The following is a 15,434-nucleotide window of genomic DNA, read 5'->3' as shown; positions in this document are numbered from 1 at the left end:
GTTTCTCTTTATTTATAATACGAACGTTATACAAATTTCTCGCAACGATCAACGATCATGCCTGGTAAAATTCAACGAAAAGGTTAGAAAAACCTTGAAGTTGCCTATCTTACTAACTTACTATACTGTTGACAATGAGTTGAGAAAAGAAAAGGAAGGTTAGGTGTAGTAGGTATGAGACTTTTTGTTTAGAAGATTTCCGATCTGTTATCGATATTACTTTAATTCTTGATAATAGGCAATATTAATCGTGAAGGAAAATTCATTGTGAAAAAGTTGAGAAATTTGTGAAGTAAATGAACGATAAAGGGATACGAAAGGAAGGCTTCTCGACGTCTAATAATTCTCCGATTTCTCGCGATCCATTATAGAGGACGATATAACAAGAGGTGAGGCATGGTACCCTTGTGTACTATAAACGCCAATTAGGACATGACATCGAATTTCCCTGTTATAGGTACGTCCTTGTTGATGCGAGTCGCCTACGCTTTCTTTCCTCTCGCTTTCCTTCTTTTTTGCTTCTCTCGTCGTTTAAGGTTGGAAAAATAGATATCCATGTTCTATTTTAACCTCGGTAACGATTCAATATCGACATGCGAAGTTTCGTTAAGATTAATCGAATATCTTGAAGGATGAAGGGTATAATAGTATAAATTCTCGTATTATTAAAGTTAGTTTATTTGCGATACGCTCTAAGTTTTATTAACGATACGTTCTATTTGATCGATAAATATTAAATTCTTTCGAACGAATTCTTCGCTTAAAGGATTCTAAGAAGACAAATTATCCAAATGAGCGGAGATAATCTCGAGGATCTGTAGCAGGGCCGTATACACGTACCATCGTGTGCTGTAACAAGATAGGCATAATTAAAATCTTACGCTGTTTGTAATGACTCGGAGTAATTAATTTTCGTCAAGTAACCAGAACTGTCTGAGCAATATTTTCGCCTCGTTACTCGCAAGAGGCAATTCGTACCTTATAGGTATCCTTTAACGTCTACAGCCCTCTTGCTATTCTGCCCACGCTCCTATCCTGCGAACCCTCCTCAAAAGACAAACGAGGCTTCTTCGGTGCGCCTGTCTTTTTTGCTGCTGTTTCCGGAATTCGGAGGACGAACGAGTTTATTCTGTTCATTTTCACCAAGTTCCTCCCGAAGTCATCTTTCGTTATTTTGTAGCATAGAGTTTCTAGGGTTGGTTTAGGATGGCCGATCGAATGGGTGGAAGTTACGTAAGTGATTCATCGATGACGAATCACGGGAAATAACGTGAGAAAAAGAAAGAAAGAAAGAAAGAAGAAAAGAAAAAAGAAAAAAGAAAAGAAGAAGAAGAAGAAGAAGAAGAAGAAGAAGAAGAAAGGTGGAAGCTCTTAAATCTTATGGATTCGCTACTTTGAATTGGCATCTTTCGTTTCTGAGGAATTAAATTGGAACTTGAAATTCCGGAAAGTTAAATTTAATGTCGTAATTTGCAAAATTTTTAACTTACAAATGTCAGATTTTGCAAGATTCAATCTCGAAACACATTTAATTTAACGTAGAATGATTAAAAAAATGTCATTTCAAGTGTTTGTTCGACCGATAACGATACCTATCATTTTTTATTTCCAAACGTAAGCTCTTGAGAAGAAGCTTTTAACGGTAAAATTCCGACTGCGATCAAATCGAGAGATTTCGATAATTCAAAGAGCAATCTATAAAGCATCGATTTCAAGCAACTTTTAAAATAACTATTACGTAAATCCACGCTAAAGGTTGATTCGTTCGGTCAATTTCGTTCAACGATGTCAGCCGTACGATACGTCACTGGAAACGTACGTTGCAACCCACGGTATCGGATACGATATCGGAAGTTCGCAACACTTCTTGCACGCATTCGTTGCAGTTATTTCGTAAAAAATATTTCTTTTACACAGAGTGGCCTTCGTGCAGAAAATACCACCGACAGTCTTAATTTAGTTTCACAATATTGTATCGATAATATGGCAAACGGTTATTCTATTACGAGTACATACGAACATCGAATAGAAAAAAGTATGTAAATTTGAGGTTTCGTTGTGCCGACAACAAACGTAAAAGACCTTGCATTTTCTTTTCCTTTATCGTAATGGATACCGTTTCTTGCAGGAATTTACGTGCAGAAGAGAATGTCGTTCTGTGACTCATACAGTATACATTTCCGAGTAGAAGCGCTAGGAAGCGCTAGCAAGTATTGCGCATACTGAATTTCTTTTGAAACTTTTATCAATACGTTAATACACATCGAGATTAAATTAGTATTAAATTAGTATTAACGAATGTAAAATTTCGATATTTAACGGTAATTGAAAGATTGTTCGGAACTGCGATTATGGAACGTAAATGATACAAAGTCTGAGTCAACCGAATCGCATTCAATTCCAATCGTCGCAGTGCGACGGAGCGAACCAATGCGTTTTCAGAATTAAACTGGAAATTCGACGGTGAAACGGAATTATAAGCCATTTTATTCTTTGGAAGAAAAAATGAGAAGAAGAGTGGAGAAAATCTCGATGTTTCATTTCAAAATGTCGATGATAAACTTTTGCGATAAATAGATTTTTGTTAGCTTTGCTGATTGATATTGATTAAATTTACTGAAAAGAATACACTTTGTTCAAAAAATGAATCATACTACTTCGAAATTAACAACCATCCTCGATACATTTTTTAACGGCAAATTAAAGAAGAACGTCTCTGGATTTCTCGCTACAAAGCTAACGATAATCGGTATATGATACAAATTTCATTTAACCGAGATTCGTTTTTCGCCCGAAGCTACTAGCTACGCAAGCAGAAGGACGGAACAATGTGAAAATAATTTTTCATTGCGCGGATGGATATACGCGCAAAGACTACGCGGAGAAGTATAAAATATAGTCTCTCTAATCCCTGCCACTAACATCCATTGTACCACTGTTTGGTATACGGGAAGATTAATGTGCTATAACAAGCAACCAGCTTATTAAAAAGGGCCAGATAACCACGGTTTCGTAATTGACTGGCTAGATGGAATGATACATTACGAGAGATAACGAATGAAAGGAGGAAAGATATTCGCGTGGGGCGGTTTTTCGAAACTGCTACAAACTTGCCCGTTAATTAAAAATAAACAGGTGTCCGTATCTCGTGGATTAATGTTACCGTAGATGCGTAGACGATATGACTACGAGTATAATAGACGATATTTAAACCAATGATAGTTGAAACAAGCACAATTTTATCCACTGAAAACGGGAATGTATAAATGAAAGCAGACACGGTGCTGAAGCTGCGAATACAACGGAACGTAAATTGAATTTTGGAACGAGGGAAGATCAGATTCGAGGGAGGAAATTTAACGATACACGTGTCTCATAACTGCAGGATTATCTAGGTAAATTTTAGGTATTTTATCTTTCGGTTCATTTTCACTTTTAGTTATAATTGTACTGTTCGCCTTACATTAATTCTTCGCGTATCGATATTCAAACAGTTAATTGTTATTTATTTCATTTATTACTCTCCTAAATGAAGTTTGTATTACGCATATCGGCGAGATATTTTGTATCGTAGGTGGAGCTATGAAACTTGCCCTATGAACTTTTCTCAAATATTAACTTTACCGTTCTCCGAGATCAAAAATTTTCCTAACCCTTTTCGTATCCCTTTACCGTGCCGATTCAACCCTCGCCTAACATCGAAATAACACCACGGAACGGGAACGTAAAATCCCCGTAAAAAGGCCATCGCATCAAACTTTCTCTATAAAAAAAGAAAAAAGAAGAAGAAAAAAAAGAAAAAAGAAAAAAGAGAAAGGAAAAAACCCTCGATATTTCATGTTGCGTGGTCTGATCCTTCCTTCTTCTCTTTGCCAACGCTTTCAAACTCGCCTTCGACACCAGCATCTTAAAACGTTCTTTCCGCAGGAAAGATACAGATATTTCAGGATAGATACATCCGAAGAAAAGTGGACGCAGAAATAAGTAGATGCAAAATAAATAAAGCGATGGAAGGTAAGCCGGATGGGAAACGTGACGGAAACGTAAATCGTATTACGGGCGGCATAATCGGACCGATAGGCACACAGCGATGGTACCAGTTGCTTCGCAACCAGTTGCTCGTTCAAAGGGTGGTGGCCACCCTAAGCTCACTGTGGCATTCCCTCGAAAAAGCACCACCCCCTGCCCCTTTCACCTCTCCACTTTCTAACTTGGCCTGGGTTTACGAACCTTCCGCCAACCTGGTTCGTAAAGCAGCGAGTACAACGTTGTCTAGACATCGCGGAACGAGCGCGTGGAACCTCGAACCGAAGTTTTATCCACGGTCTCACCCTCCGCAAAGAGATCCTCGTGGGGGCGAGATCGCCACGCCTCCCGCGTCTATATAAGCTACCGGTCCGACGTGGAAACCTCACTTGCAACTCGACCACGGTCAGGAAAGGGTACGAATCCTTCCACGAGTACGAGTCAGCTAGCCCGGTACACGTATCAATCGATCCTTGATTACTCTATCCGAGAGGAAGACATGAAGTTCAGCCTGTTCTTGTTGTTTTGCTTGTTCGTCGTCTTCGCTGACAAGACTCTCGGTAGCCCCTACATCGACGACGGTGAGTAACTCTTTCGCCTCCTCTTCCTCTTCGTTTCATTTTATTTCCTTCTTCGATTGAATTTTCTGCACTTCGTCCGAGTGTGATTCGCAAAGCGATTGGAAAAGTATGGCGAATGAATTGGAGGTACGCGAGGGATTGGATGCGGAGGTAAAGACGACGATCGGCGTGGTGACTGTGGGGTGAATCGTAGATGGAAAATCGAAACGAAGCTTGTTTGTCTTTAGATGGTAGAGATTTTGGGGAGTGACGCTATTCGCAAAATCTTGGTCAATTTAGAAATTTTATAGTAAAGCGTAGATATTGTTTCCTGTTGGGCGTTCAAACTCATTGGTCGTAGAAATTTAACTTGAAATTCAGTTTGTTTAAATTTCGATCGAACGATATTTAGATGTCAAATTCTTTCGAGTTTTGACATTTCTAGTTTAGGTCGTTTTCAAGTGAACTTGGACAGCGTCGTAGGAATAACGAGACGTAATTCGAGCTTCGCGTGGCTGATAAAATTGGAAGAAAATATAATATCGTTTATTTTTCGAGCCTCGTTCGACTTTCCATTCATATTCAAAGCTTTTTGTAACGTAACCAGTTAAACTGGTTTAACCAGCGTGTTTCAAAGATCGACATATCCTAATCGCATTAGTACGCTAATCATTATTTGTCGTGACGATCACGAAGCGTTCAATTGCAACGATAATGATATTTAAATGTCAATTGCACTCTAAATTGTCGAGACTAAATAGTTAAATGGAATTAAATGGAGTATGAATTTAAATCTCAAATATCGAGAGCAGAAAAGCAATTTTTCGTTGTAAATTTTGCTTCCTTCCCAAAATATTCTCTCATTTTTCGTTTTCTCGTACAAATGTCTCTTACGACATTTCGATAGAAATGTTGTATGATTTTTCGAAATTTGTTAAACTTCAAATCTTCTATACTAGATATTTAAAAGAGAATCAACAAAGTTTAGTTTATCGCGATACGTTGTATTTAACTGGATAGAGCAGAGTGCGACTAGTAGTAGTAGTAGTAGTAGTATAAACCCGTATAAAATCGGACGCTCAAGTAGCGATCACTTACACATTATGCCTTCTCTGAAGAGTCGATATATCGTAACCAATGCTCGTCAATTTTGCTTTCCTTCTATGTATATTTATAGTATATATACAGTGTATATATATATATATAGTTTCTTTCGTTCTATGTATATTTGGATGTTTAAAAATTTGAAGCAGTGAAAAGATTACGGTGTGAAAAGTCGTTGACACAAAAATTTGTTTATTTCAATTTCGATGAATCTTGTTAAGCGTTTGGAGGAAAGCTGGTTAATAAATGGAATATAATTTTTCGATTTGAATATCTCGATACAAATAATAGATTTTCAAGGTAACATTATATTTATCATGGTAACTAATTGACGCGAACGAAACAGTATCCGATGGATGCGCGTTACGCAACAATCGTTGATTGAAAAGAAAATGAAATCAACGTCGATCTGGCTAACCGCTTTAAGCGATACTTTAATTGAACGTGCGGATAATTAGATTCGATGGCTTCGCCCGGAAATCTTACGTAACACGCGTACAATACGATACGAAATTTAACATGGAGTGTATTAGTCGGTCGATTTTAATGTGGAAGATTTTACGCGAATTTAAACGAACCTTGCGAGATACAATTTTCCGATATATTGGAAATTCCTGTGAAACGAATACATTTTTTTTCGTATTAACTTTACCTTCGCTTACTACCACGGTGTGATACATATGGTATACATTCGATAAACACATACGTGAAGTTTTGTAAATTCCATTCTCTCCTCTGTTAATTATATTGCTGTGTAAATTACAAAATTTCCAGCTCGGTCGAATAAAATTTTATAATAAATCATCCAGTATCGAATCGTTAATTTTATTATTACGATTTATTAAATTTAACTTATCTGAATTTTTAACGTATCTGAAATGGAAATATTACTATATAGATACAATAGTACAATGATTTACTACGCGTGTAATTTCTCTATCGAATGAATAACTTTGCTCGCGTATTACGACTATCGATCGAAAAATCTAGCAAACACTGGATGCTCGGTAAAACTTTGTAAAATTTCGCAAAATCTCTTGACCAAAGAAAGAAGAAATTTCCTAAGAAATTCCTCAATTTCGCGGTTGTTTCGTCGTTTTTACGTATCGCGAGAATACCGAAACATCGACAGCATTGTTGTGCGCGACCGGAGATAAAGACGAGAGGCAAAGGCATTACCTTAATCCTGTTTTAAGGCTGTTGATGAGAATACAGACGACGAAGAAAACGAGGAAACCAATTTCGGCTAACCAATTTGCTATTGCGCGTTTACCACACGATCCGTTTCCGTTAGAATTCAGGGTTCGTCTTATTCCCGACGAATCAATGAATTCCCTTTGGTGGATCGACTTCTAATATCAGCCGCCTTGTTCGGATCGGACCTCGAGCCAACTGATTTTTCCATTCGATCAAAGGATTACTCTGGTAAATGGAACATTGGAATTGGAATTGGAATTGGAACTTCAAAGTGGATTATTCGTTGAACCTAACCGAAGGAAGAGTAATTCAAATGATTACATTTGAAGAAAGTTGAATGGAAAATCGGTTGATCTTGTAGGTATCCGTACCGGTGCTATTACTTCCCCTTTTTTATTTTGTTTTAATGGTAATTTTATGGAAATTGGACAGGACTTAATGTGGGAATTTATGATAAGATTTCGTGGATAAATATTTAGCGTTTGAGAAAGAGACTGGAAGGGTAGGGTAGGGTAGGGGTTTTTTCGGTCGATTAACCACGTCGATGGAAGAGAGTAAGGACCGGGTTTGTGCAGAATATAAAATTTCTTTTAAAATATAATATTAGGATGGTGGTTAAAATGAATTATTTGGGAAATTTTCGAGGTGCTTCTACGATGAACTTGACGAACTCGATGATACAGCAGATACGTATCAGACTGTTTAAATATTTGAAATAAATTGAAATCTTTGAAAATTTGAACTGCGACTAAATTATTTCTTAAAATAAAATTTCTCCAAATTTCTTCAAATTTCTTCAAATTAGTAAATTGAATCTTCCAATAATTACAAATTTTCATTGGAAATTTTAACAAACCATGGTTTTTTCACCACAGTTTTAATATGCTAATTTCAAACAATATGTTTACGAAGGATGACGATGATGTTTGACTTTCGGCGAGGAAAGTAGAAAATGAGATTCTATTAAGATCTTTGCAAACCTTGATACCTTCCCTGTGAAGGACGATGGTTTACGTGATCCGCTTTGCAAAGTGTCTTCATAAAGTAACGCGTATCAAGTATTCTACTGAATTAACATCTTTACGCGAAGATTTCAAGCATAGCATATTGTAAAATTGCATACATTTAGAAACGAAAGAAATATTACGTACGGTAGCATAGCGTTCGTTAATTCGCTAGAATCATTATTTCGTCGCATCCAATCAATGAATATAAGAAAGGATATAATTATCGCTTTAAACAAAGATAAACGTTCTTTCGTGTTTCGTTTAGGATAATGACAAATTATGCTTGAACGATTGTTTCTAAGGATAACAACACTGCACACAATATGAATATCTGACTTTAATAATACATAAATATACCAATTTTCACAGATTAATGTAAATAGTCACGATTGAAAGATATTTTAAGAAAAATTCCTCAAAAATTGCAAACCTGTTACGATATATTTCTTTCTCTACAAATATCTTTTTCATCCTCTTAAATTATTTCCTCTCGGAATTTACGAATATTATTTGCACAATTTCTCACACGTTTCTTGATTAATTGGCTGTAACTTTTCAAACAAATAAAACGAAGCTATTGTTCCGATTTCGCCAGGTGCACGTGTTACACCTGGTAATCCTCTTTACATTGTCGTAAAATACGAGCCAATAATTCCTAGCTGGATATCGTTATTCGCGAAACGAGTGTCGTCGAAAGAAGCGGACCAATTTGCATGAAATATAAGTAGAGAAGAACGTAGGCGACCACGCCGACTAAATATATATATATCCGTTGAGAGGGTTTGCCGAGGAAATGCTCCTATTTTTATTTTTCCTCTTCTTCGCGATACAATTTACCCTTTTATGAACTCTGTTAATGGACGCCGCCGCCGCCACCGCCGCCACCGCCGCCACCGCCGCGTTTGATCCACCTAGCTATACGATACTTTCTTTTTCCTTTCGTTAGGAAACCGATTTTTCCAAAGACCAGACCACTCAACGGTTCGGAAAGCAATCCTCGATTATTCAAAGTGTCCTCTTTCTTAGTAACTTTATGTAATCGTTGATGTATTCTTTTGTAAAGGTACTTATTTTACAATTCATGCAGTGTAGCTGTTGTAAAAGTTTGCACAGTGAAATGTTTCACCGACAGAAAGAATTCTTTCTTATCGAGCGATTTCTCTATGAAAATTTAACTTGATCGCGGATTCCTTCGATTATACCATTTTTCTTCTGTATCGTTCGATGTTTCTCTGATTAATGCGATTCGTCGTGATCCGCATTAAAAGCTGCTGTTGTTACTGTTAGTGGGGAAAAAGTGGACAAAAGTATTTTCGAATGAAAGTTTTCATTTTTACGATTTCTACTTTCTGTGATTATCTCTTGTTCAACTGACAGCGTCATTACGGTGTTAACGACTCTTTCAATGTGCGTTACAGAGGAAGATTCGCTGCAGGTTGCGGATTCGGATTATACAGACAACGCATTGGAGAATCTGATGAGAGCGGCTCAACAAAAGTGAGTATTTACTGTATCACTGTACCCAATTTTTATCCTTTCCCATCCTCTTGCAAATACCATTTCTCGAATTTTTATATTTTCATCAAATAGACTTGCATGTATTTCTTATAATCGTTAAATAGAAAATCAACCTTTAAGATCTTTAAGAACTCTGGTAATTTTGTTATTTTTCCAATTAACCTTTGCGCTGCGATATTCGAATTAAAACACCGTTGCACATCCTCATTCGCGTTAAGATTGCACTTTAATCTGCATATCATTAAAATATACTTTCATTCGCTGATTCGACGGCAAAATTGCAACAAGCTTAAAGATCAAACTCTTTAGCGGTAAAGCAGTTGGAGAAAATAATTAAACAAAATTTCGATCTCCTCTATCCACTATGAATTTCATTTGCAACGATTAATATATCTCTTATTCGAGAATAAAATTCTTTTAATTTCTATCCTGCTATCCACGGAATAGTTATATGGAAAAAATAATTTTTCCATTCGAGAGAAACGGTTAATAATAATTAATTAACACCTTGACTGCCACGCCGAAATCACGTGTTTCGCTGAGGACGCCACGGGAGTATTTTTATTATTCAAAGCTTATATAGTGGCAAAATAATAATAAATCGACGATGTAAGACAACATTCTTCCCCGATGGACCGTTTATGTTATTGGTGGTCACGGGTGACCACCGTGGCGCCTTGCTAACAGTTGACAGCGACATGTTATAACAAGGCTTGGTTTATTTCAACCAACCATTCGCATTTTATTTTGTCGTTATTTTGTCGTAAGCGAACTGTGCAGAATGTATCGTTGAAACGTGTACAAGATATTAGTAAACGGTATTTGCTCATTGTATATATAATGGTAAGCTATGTGCACACTTCTAACTTCGATCATATGATTATAAGGCAGCATTTACGATTATTATTTTCTAATATAATATTTTATAATAATATTCGTAGATTGCCGTTCAAAGATATGGATGCAAACACAGTGCACCGTTAGATGCAAAATTTGTTCTCATTTTTTTTTTTTTATCGATGTTCTATTAAAAATGCCCTAACTTTTCGTGCAATTTTCATGTCAATTTTCATACAATTTTTACAATTGTAAGAAAAGTTGAAGCGCTCCGTTCGCCGATAACCACCGTGGCGTGACAGGAGAAACCGTGGCCGGTCATATACGACCAAGGTGGCAGTCAAAGCGTTAACGGATCATGCAGCTCGAAGGTTGGACAACAAAGTTGACAAATATTTTTACACGCATCCTTCTCCCGTCGTTGTCTCGATGTCTCTGCAACGTATTATTCAGATACCCCTAATCTCGAGTAGACGTACCTCGTTGATCTACTTGTTCAGGCGAGCCTGCATAAGACGGGGTGGAAACTGTGATCATCGACCAAAAGACTGCTGCTACAGTTCCAGTTGCAGATGCAATTTGTGGGGCTCAAACTGTCAGTGCCAACGAATGGGTCTGTTTCAGAAATGGGGCTAAACGGCTCGTCCGTTTTCCCTTTTCTTTCGGCGAGAACGTTTCTCCTTTTAGCACGCGACGCGATTATCCGCACCATTCGTACGATTCCATTTCAAGATTTCGTTTCGTCTCTCCATATTTTTCCTCTTTCATACTATTATCCTTTTCACCATCTGCCAATGCTTTGCAGTTTTAAGCGGTTTTCTTATACAAATTTTTTACCGTTGTCCGCTGTTCACGGTCTAAAAGTTCCACGTGTTATCGATTAGATTCCGATAGAATTTCATTTGCGGCGTACGATGGAAGAAAAACAGCGATCGAGAAAAACCTATCGATAAAATAGCGAGCTTCCGAATGTGTGCATCGCGGAGAGGCTGAGTTTTTATGGTATTTTTCCCTGTTGCTTCCTTTGCCTCGTTTTTTTCGATTATCGTCGAAAATACTCGACCAAGTCTATGTATCTCTTTGGTTGGTATCTTTTTTTGCTTATATTTTCAGCGCACATCTCGTATCTACCTCTCTCGTGTATTGTACTCGATTTGTACTCCCCTATTGTACTCGAACGATAAACTTCATCCACAACCAGTTCTTCATTTTCTTTCATTCTTTTTTATTACATATTTATATATTTTCCCGTTACACTCTTTAAATGAAATTATTACGTTTTGCGTCCTTTCGTTTCTTTATTCTTATTATTAATTAAGATGGACTTGGTGGCCTTGCGCAATCTCAAACCCCATCGAGACGTAGCGGGAAGTAAGGAAATAAAGTCTGACTGATCGTTTTACTACATTCCTATAGGTGGTTTTTTAGTTTCTCTAAGAGGCGAATGGAACTATCGAGTAGCATGTAAAAAAGGAATACGAAGCGGTTCGTACGTTAAGGAAACCGATTCTTCCCCTTGAACGACGATAATAAGTTTTTGAACGAACGATGCAACAATAATTGTAAGTCTGTATCTAGCGCAAGGAGATGTACGTTTTAAGTTAAAACTCGCCTACATTCTGTCAGCCTTCGATTACTTCATGCTCCATAATTATTTTCGAAGAAAACTCAATGAAATGGTATTAACTTAAAACGGTACAAAATGGACAAAAATTAGCGAACAGGCGTTTTGCTTTGTGATAGATTTCCGCATTGCCGATATACTTGCTATGAATCCCTCGAAACTTTCTGTTCCTCGTAAGACACTTATCGCGTAATCGAGAATCGTGCCTGTTATCCTCATAAAATAATTATCACCAAGAACAGAAAAAAAGAAACAGATTGTATAAAACTAGCATACAGAGAGGATGAACGACTAATAATAAAAACGAATAAAACATTTCATCAGGCTCGATTCTCTGATGTTTCAGGCCGTCATCTTGTTCGATCGGCGATAGATGATCAAAAATTGAACGATTCGATGAATTTTCAACGAAATAGAAAAATCCTATGGGTCTTCTACTGTCTTCTGATTGGTGTTTCCTCTAGTCACTTTTAACAATCAGACGTCGGTGTCCTATGGATTTATCGCTGACGAGGATGATCACGGCCGATTCGTAGAATAATCGATCGAAGCTATTTAATAAAATTGATTCCTGAGATGTAGAGAGAGAGAGAGAGAGAGAGAGAGAAAGAGAGAGAGAGAGAGAGAGAAAGAGAGAAACTCGCGTTCTCATGACACGAGATCAAACATCTCTCTGATTTAAAATTTAAACGCACGTGTATGCATTACTAATTATTAATGAAAAATACAATAATGGATGTTATCGTATCGTATCGGAAGGTGGATGTACATGTACCGATATATTATATGGAAATATAATATATATTATATATGTAACGACAAAGTAATTTTCTCTCCTGAAATCCCGTTTATGTTAATCATAGTTTGTATAACTACCAGCCAAGCATTTTGGAATTTTCGAATCACTTTTCAATCGTATCCGCGTTCTATCGGCTGCTAATTTTATCATTAATTCAAATAATAATATTAAAAAAGTTTCGTAAGATAGCAGAATTCTAAATTAACTTTTGTTTTTTAAATTCTTGGTTTTCATGAAATACGTAGTGAGTGCAAACTTTTGACCGATGTTGGTGTACGTAGAGCTTTATTCCTTTTGTATTTGTTCATATTTCATTTTATTAATAAACTTACCTTTCAAGAAGATCACGAGGAAAGTTTTACGTTCGAGAGACACGAACTTGAAACGACATGGAAGACCAAAGCTTGTTAAATCCTCTCACGTATCAAGGTCGTCTGACAAAAAATAACTTTGTACAGACGACGAAACACAACTCTACGATAGAATCTCTACTTGAAACTTTGAGAAGCGTAATCCCCTTATGCGCGTAACTTCCCTCTCTTTGCTTGACGTCTGCATCCATAAATCCTGTTCTAGAAACGTACGTTTCGACTTGCTAAAATTCCAACACATAGTCTGCGAACCTATCAAACGAAATAAAGAAAGCAGAGGAACCATAACACAAACGGATAATAGCAGCAATTTCCAGAAATATCGACGACAATTCTGAGTTAAAAATCCGTTTTTAAGAAGCAGGAACGAAAATATCCAAAAGAAGAGACAGAAAAACTACGATAATTGAAAATTTCCGAAACGAGCAAACGATCGAAAGCCAATTGTCTTTGACTACTAAAACTTTGACGTTCCAAAAAGAAACAAATACGCGAAAGAATGGTGGGATAAAGTGGCAATAAATTTCCTATTAGCCACACATCGTGTCTAGTAGAGAAAGGCTTGATACACGGGGAACGAAGCAATTCGTAAGGCACAAGCGACAAGACGAGCTGTCCAGCCAGCTGGTCACGAGTTGAAACTCGGCCAGAACACGAAACGAAGCGAACGAGACGTTGTCCGAGACGAGTACAGTACCGGATCGAATGGGTCGACCAACTGGATCGTGACGTACGTTTCATTTATATCTTGCTGTGCTTGCGAGATATCGCGATCCACGCGAGGATCCGCGTCCTCGAAACACGAGGAAGTCGAGGATCGAACGGAGACGAATCGCGGATCGGTCAGACCTTCTTATCTCTCTTACGCTGTTTCTTGGCACACGAGCAGTAGGAGAAGGTCAAACGAGTTAACCTCGAGGAACCACGACGACCTACGGGCCACCCGTCGACTCCGTATAGTAAATAATCTTTACATCATGGTAATGGAAGAGACACGGCGGATGTTGGGGATTTTTCGGTATGACGAAAGGTAGGTGTTTGACAGTTTTACGGGACAGTTTTACGGGGTGTCGATCTTCGTTTATGGGACGGCAGAGAAAATTTGGCAACAGGGATTTCGTGCAATTTCTTTTCGCAATTTATGAGCTATTTTATCCGCTTGCTTTAAACGCTACTTGTTCGGTGTATTGTTACGGTTTCGGTGTATCGTTCGATAGCGAGTGTTTTTCATTCTTTCGCATTGGAACTGACACCTCGTTCGGACAGACAGATTTCGTGTAATTGGTTTCTGGCGATTTAAATGATCGATTAAACTCTGACGTTGATGCAAGGAATGTTCATTGATTCAGGCGATAAGAATACCTGATCAATTTGAGACGATACTTGGAAACGGTAAATTAATAGATCACCTGGAAATTTGTGTCACCAGCTACGCGACGTAGTTGATAGATCCTGTTGACGGGTCGTGTCATACTTTTCGTCACGCACGTGTCAACGTTTTATTGGACTTGGGTCAATTGGTTTTCCAGGTCGTGTCGCCCCGTGTAATTGCACTGGCTAATGTAATCTAGTTAAGGAAAAATAGAGCGCTCCCCAGGATGATGAAATCATAACAACCTCTTAATCTATATCTCACGTGTATTATAGCGAAATTCTGCGGCTTATTTGGAACGAGTAAACATAGCAGCAGCAGCAGCAGCAGCAGTATTTCAAGATTACATGGAACGAGTCATCTAAGTATTTATTACACGCTGTCATGTGTCGTTCGTTTCAGTAATGGCATCATTGGATGCATGGTGTCCTATGCTATTTCCCGTGGTAAATTGTTTCATGGATATACGAAAATAGCTTGTTGATTCGACTATGCTATACTAGAGTGATTAAAATTTTACAGAATATACGTAGAACGAAGCCTAATGATTTTTTAATATACTTTAACGATTATAATTAAAAAGAGAATCGTTGCGTATTGTTAGGCGTTAACTTTCTCCATGGAATAATTATTAAGTTACTTTTCATCTAATAATTAATACGATTACTTAGGTATATATACGTTAGTTTCCGTGAAATAATTGTTTCTGCTGTTAGGAGACTGTTAGGAGAAAAATTTGTTTGGAAGCGTTTGCAGCGAACTGTTAGGTTGTCCGAAAAGTGTCTTTCTTTTACAAACCCGTCTTTTACAACGATGCATCTTTATACAAACGTGAAACCTAATCCGTCGAACGTCGTGATCTTTATTTTGATAGGACAAAATGGATCGTACGTAATTCGATGAAACAATATAAAACGAAAAACGTTGTAAAACGAAAGAAGCTTTTCGGACGACGTAATAAATGTTTTGAAACAATTCTTGCGGATTAGAAAATATTCTGCAGTGAAAGCGAGGGAATC

The 15,434-nt window shown here is 37.5% G+C and overlaps 1 protein-coding gene across 2 annotated transcripts; it reads left to right on the top strand.

Annotated features, from left to right (window-relative positions):
• Nucleotides 1–4,402: 4,402 nt before the first annotated feature.
• Nucleotides 4,403–12,684, top strand: LOC117159795 (xibalbin-1). 2 transcript variants are annotated; one of them, XM_033339947.2, is made up of 3 exons: nt 4,403–4,607; nt 9,313–9,391; nt 10,750–12,684. In XM_033339947.2, the coding sequence occupies exons 1-3, from the start codon at nt 4,526–4,528 to the stop codon at nt 10,883–10,885; spliced, it is 297 nt and encodes a 98-aa protein (XP_033195838.1). In that variant the 5' UTR covers nt 4,403–4,525; the 3' UTR covers nt 10,886–12,684. The 2 variants fall into 2 exon arrangements, with proteins under 2 accessions (XP_033195838.1, XP_033195837.1); XM_033339946.2 differs by having other exon boundaries at nt 10,723–12,684.
• Nucleotides 12,685–15,434: the final 2,750 nt, after the last annotated feature.

The sequence above is a fragment of the Bombus vancouverensis genome, chromosome 6, assembly GCF_051014615.1.
Source record: "Bombus vancouverensis nearcticus chromosome 6, iyBomVanc1_principal, whole genome shotgun sequence".
In the NCBI taxonomy this organism is placed as follows: Eukaryota; Metazoa; Arthropoda; class Insecta; order Hymenoptera; family Apidae; genus Bombus; species Bombus vancouverensis.
This window is presented reverse-complemented; position numbering and strand designations above follow the sequence as displayed.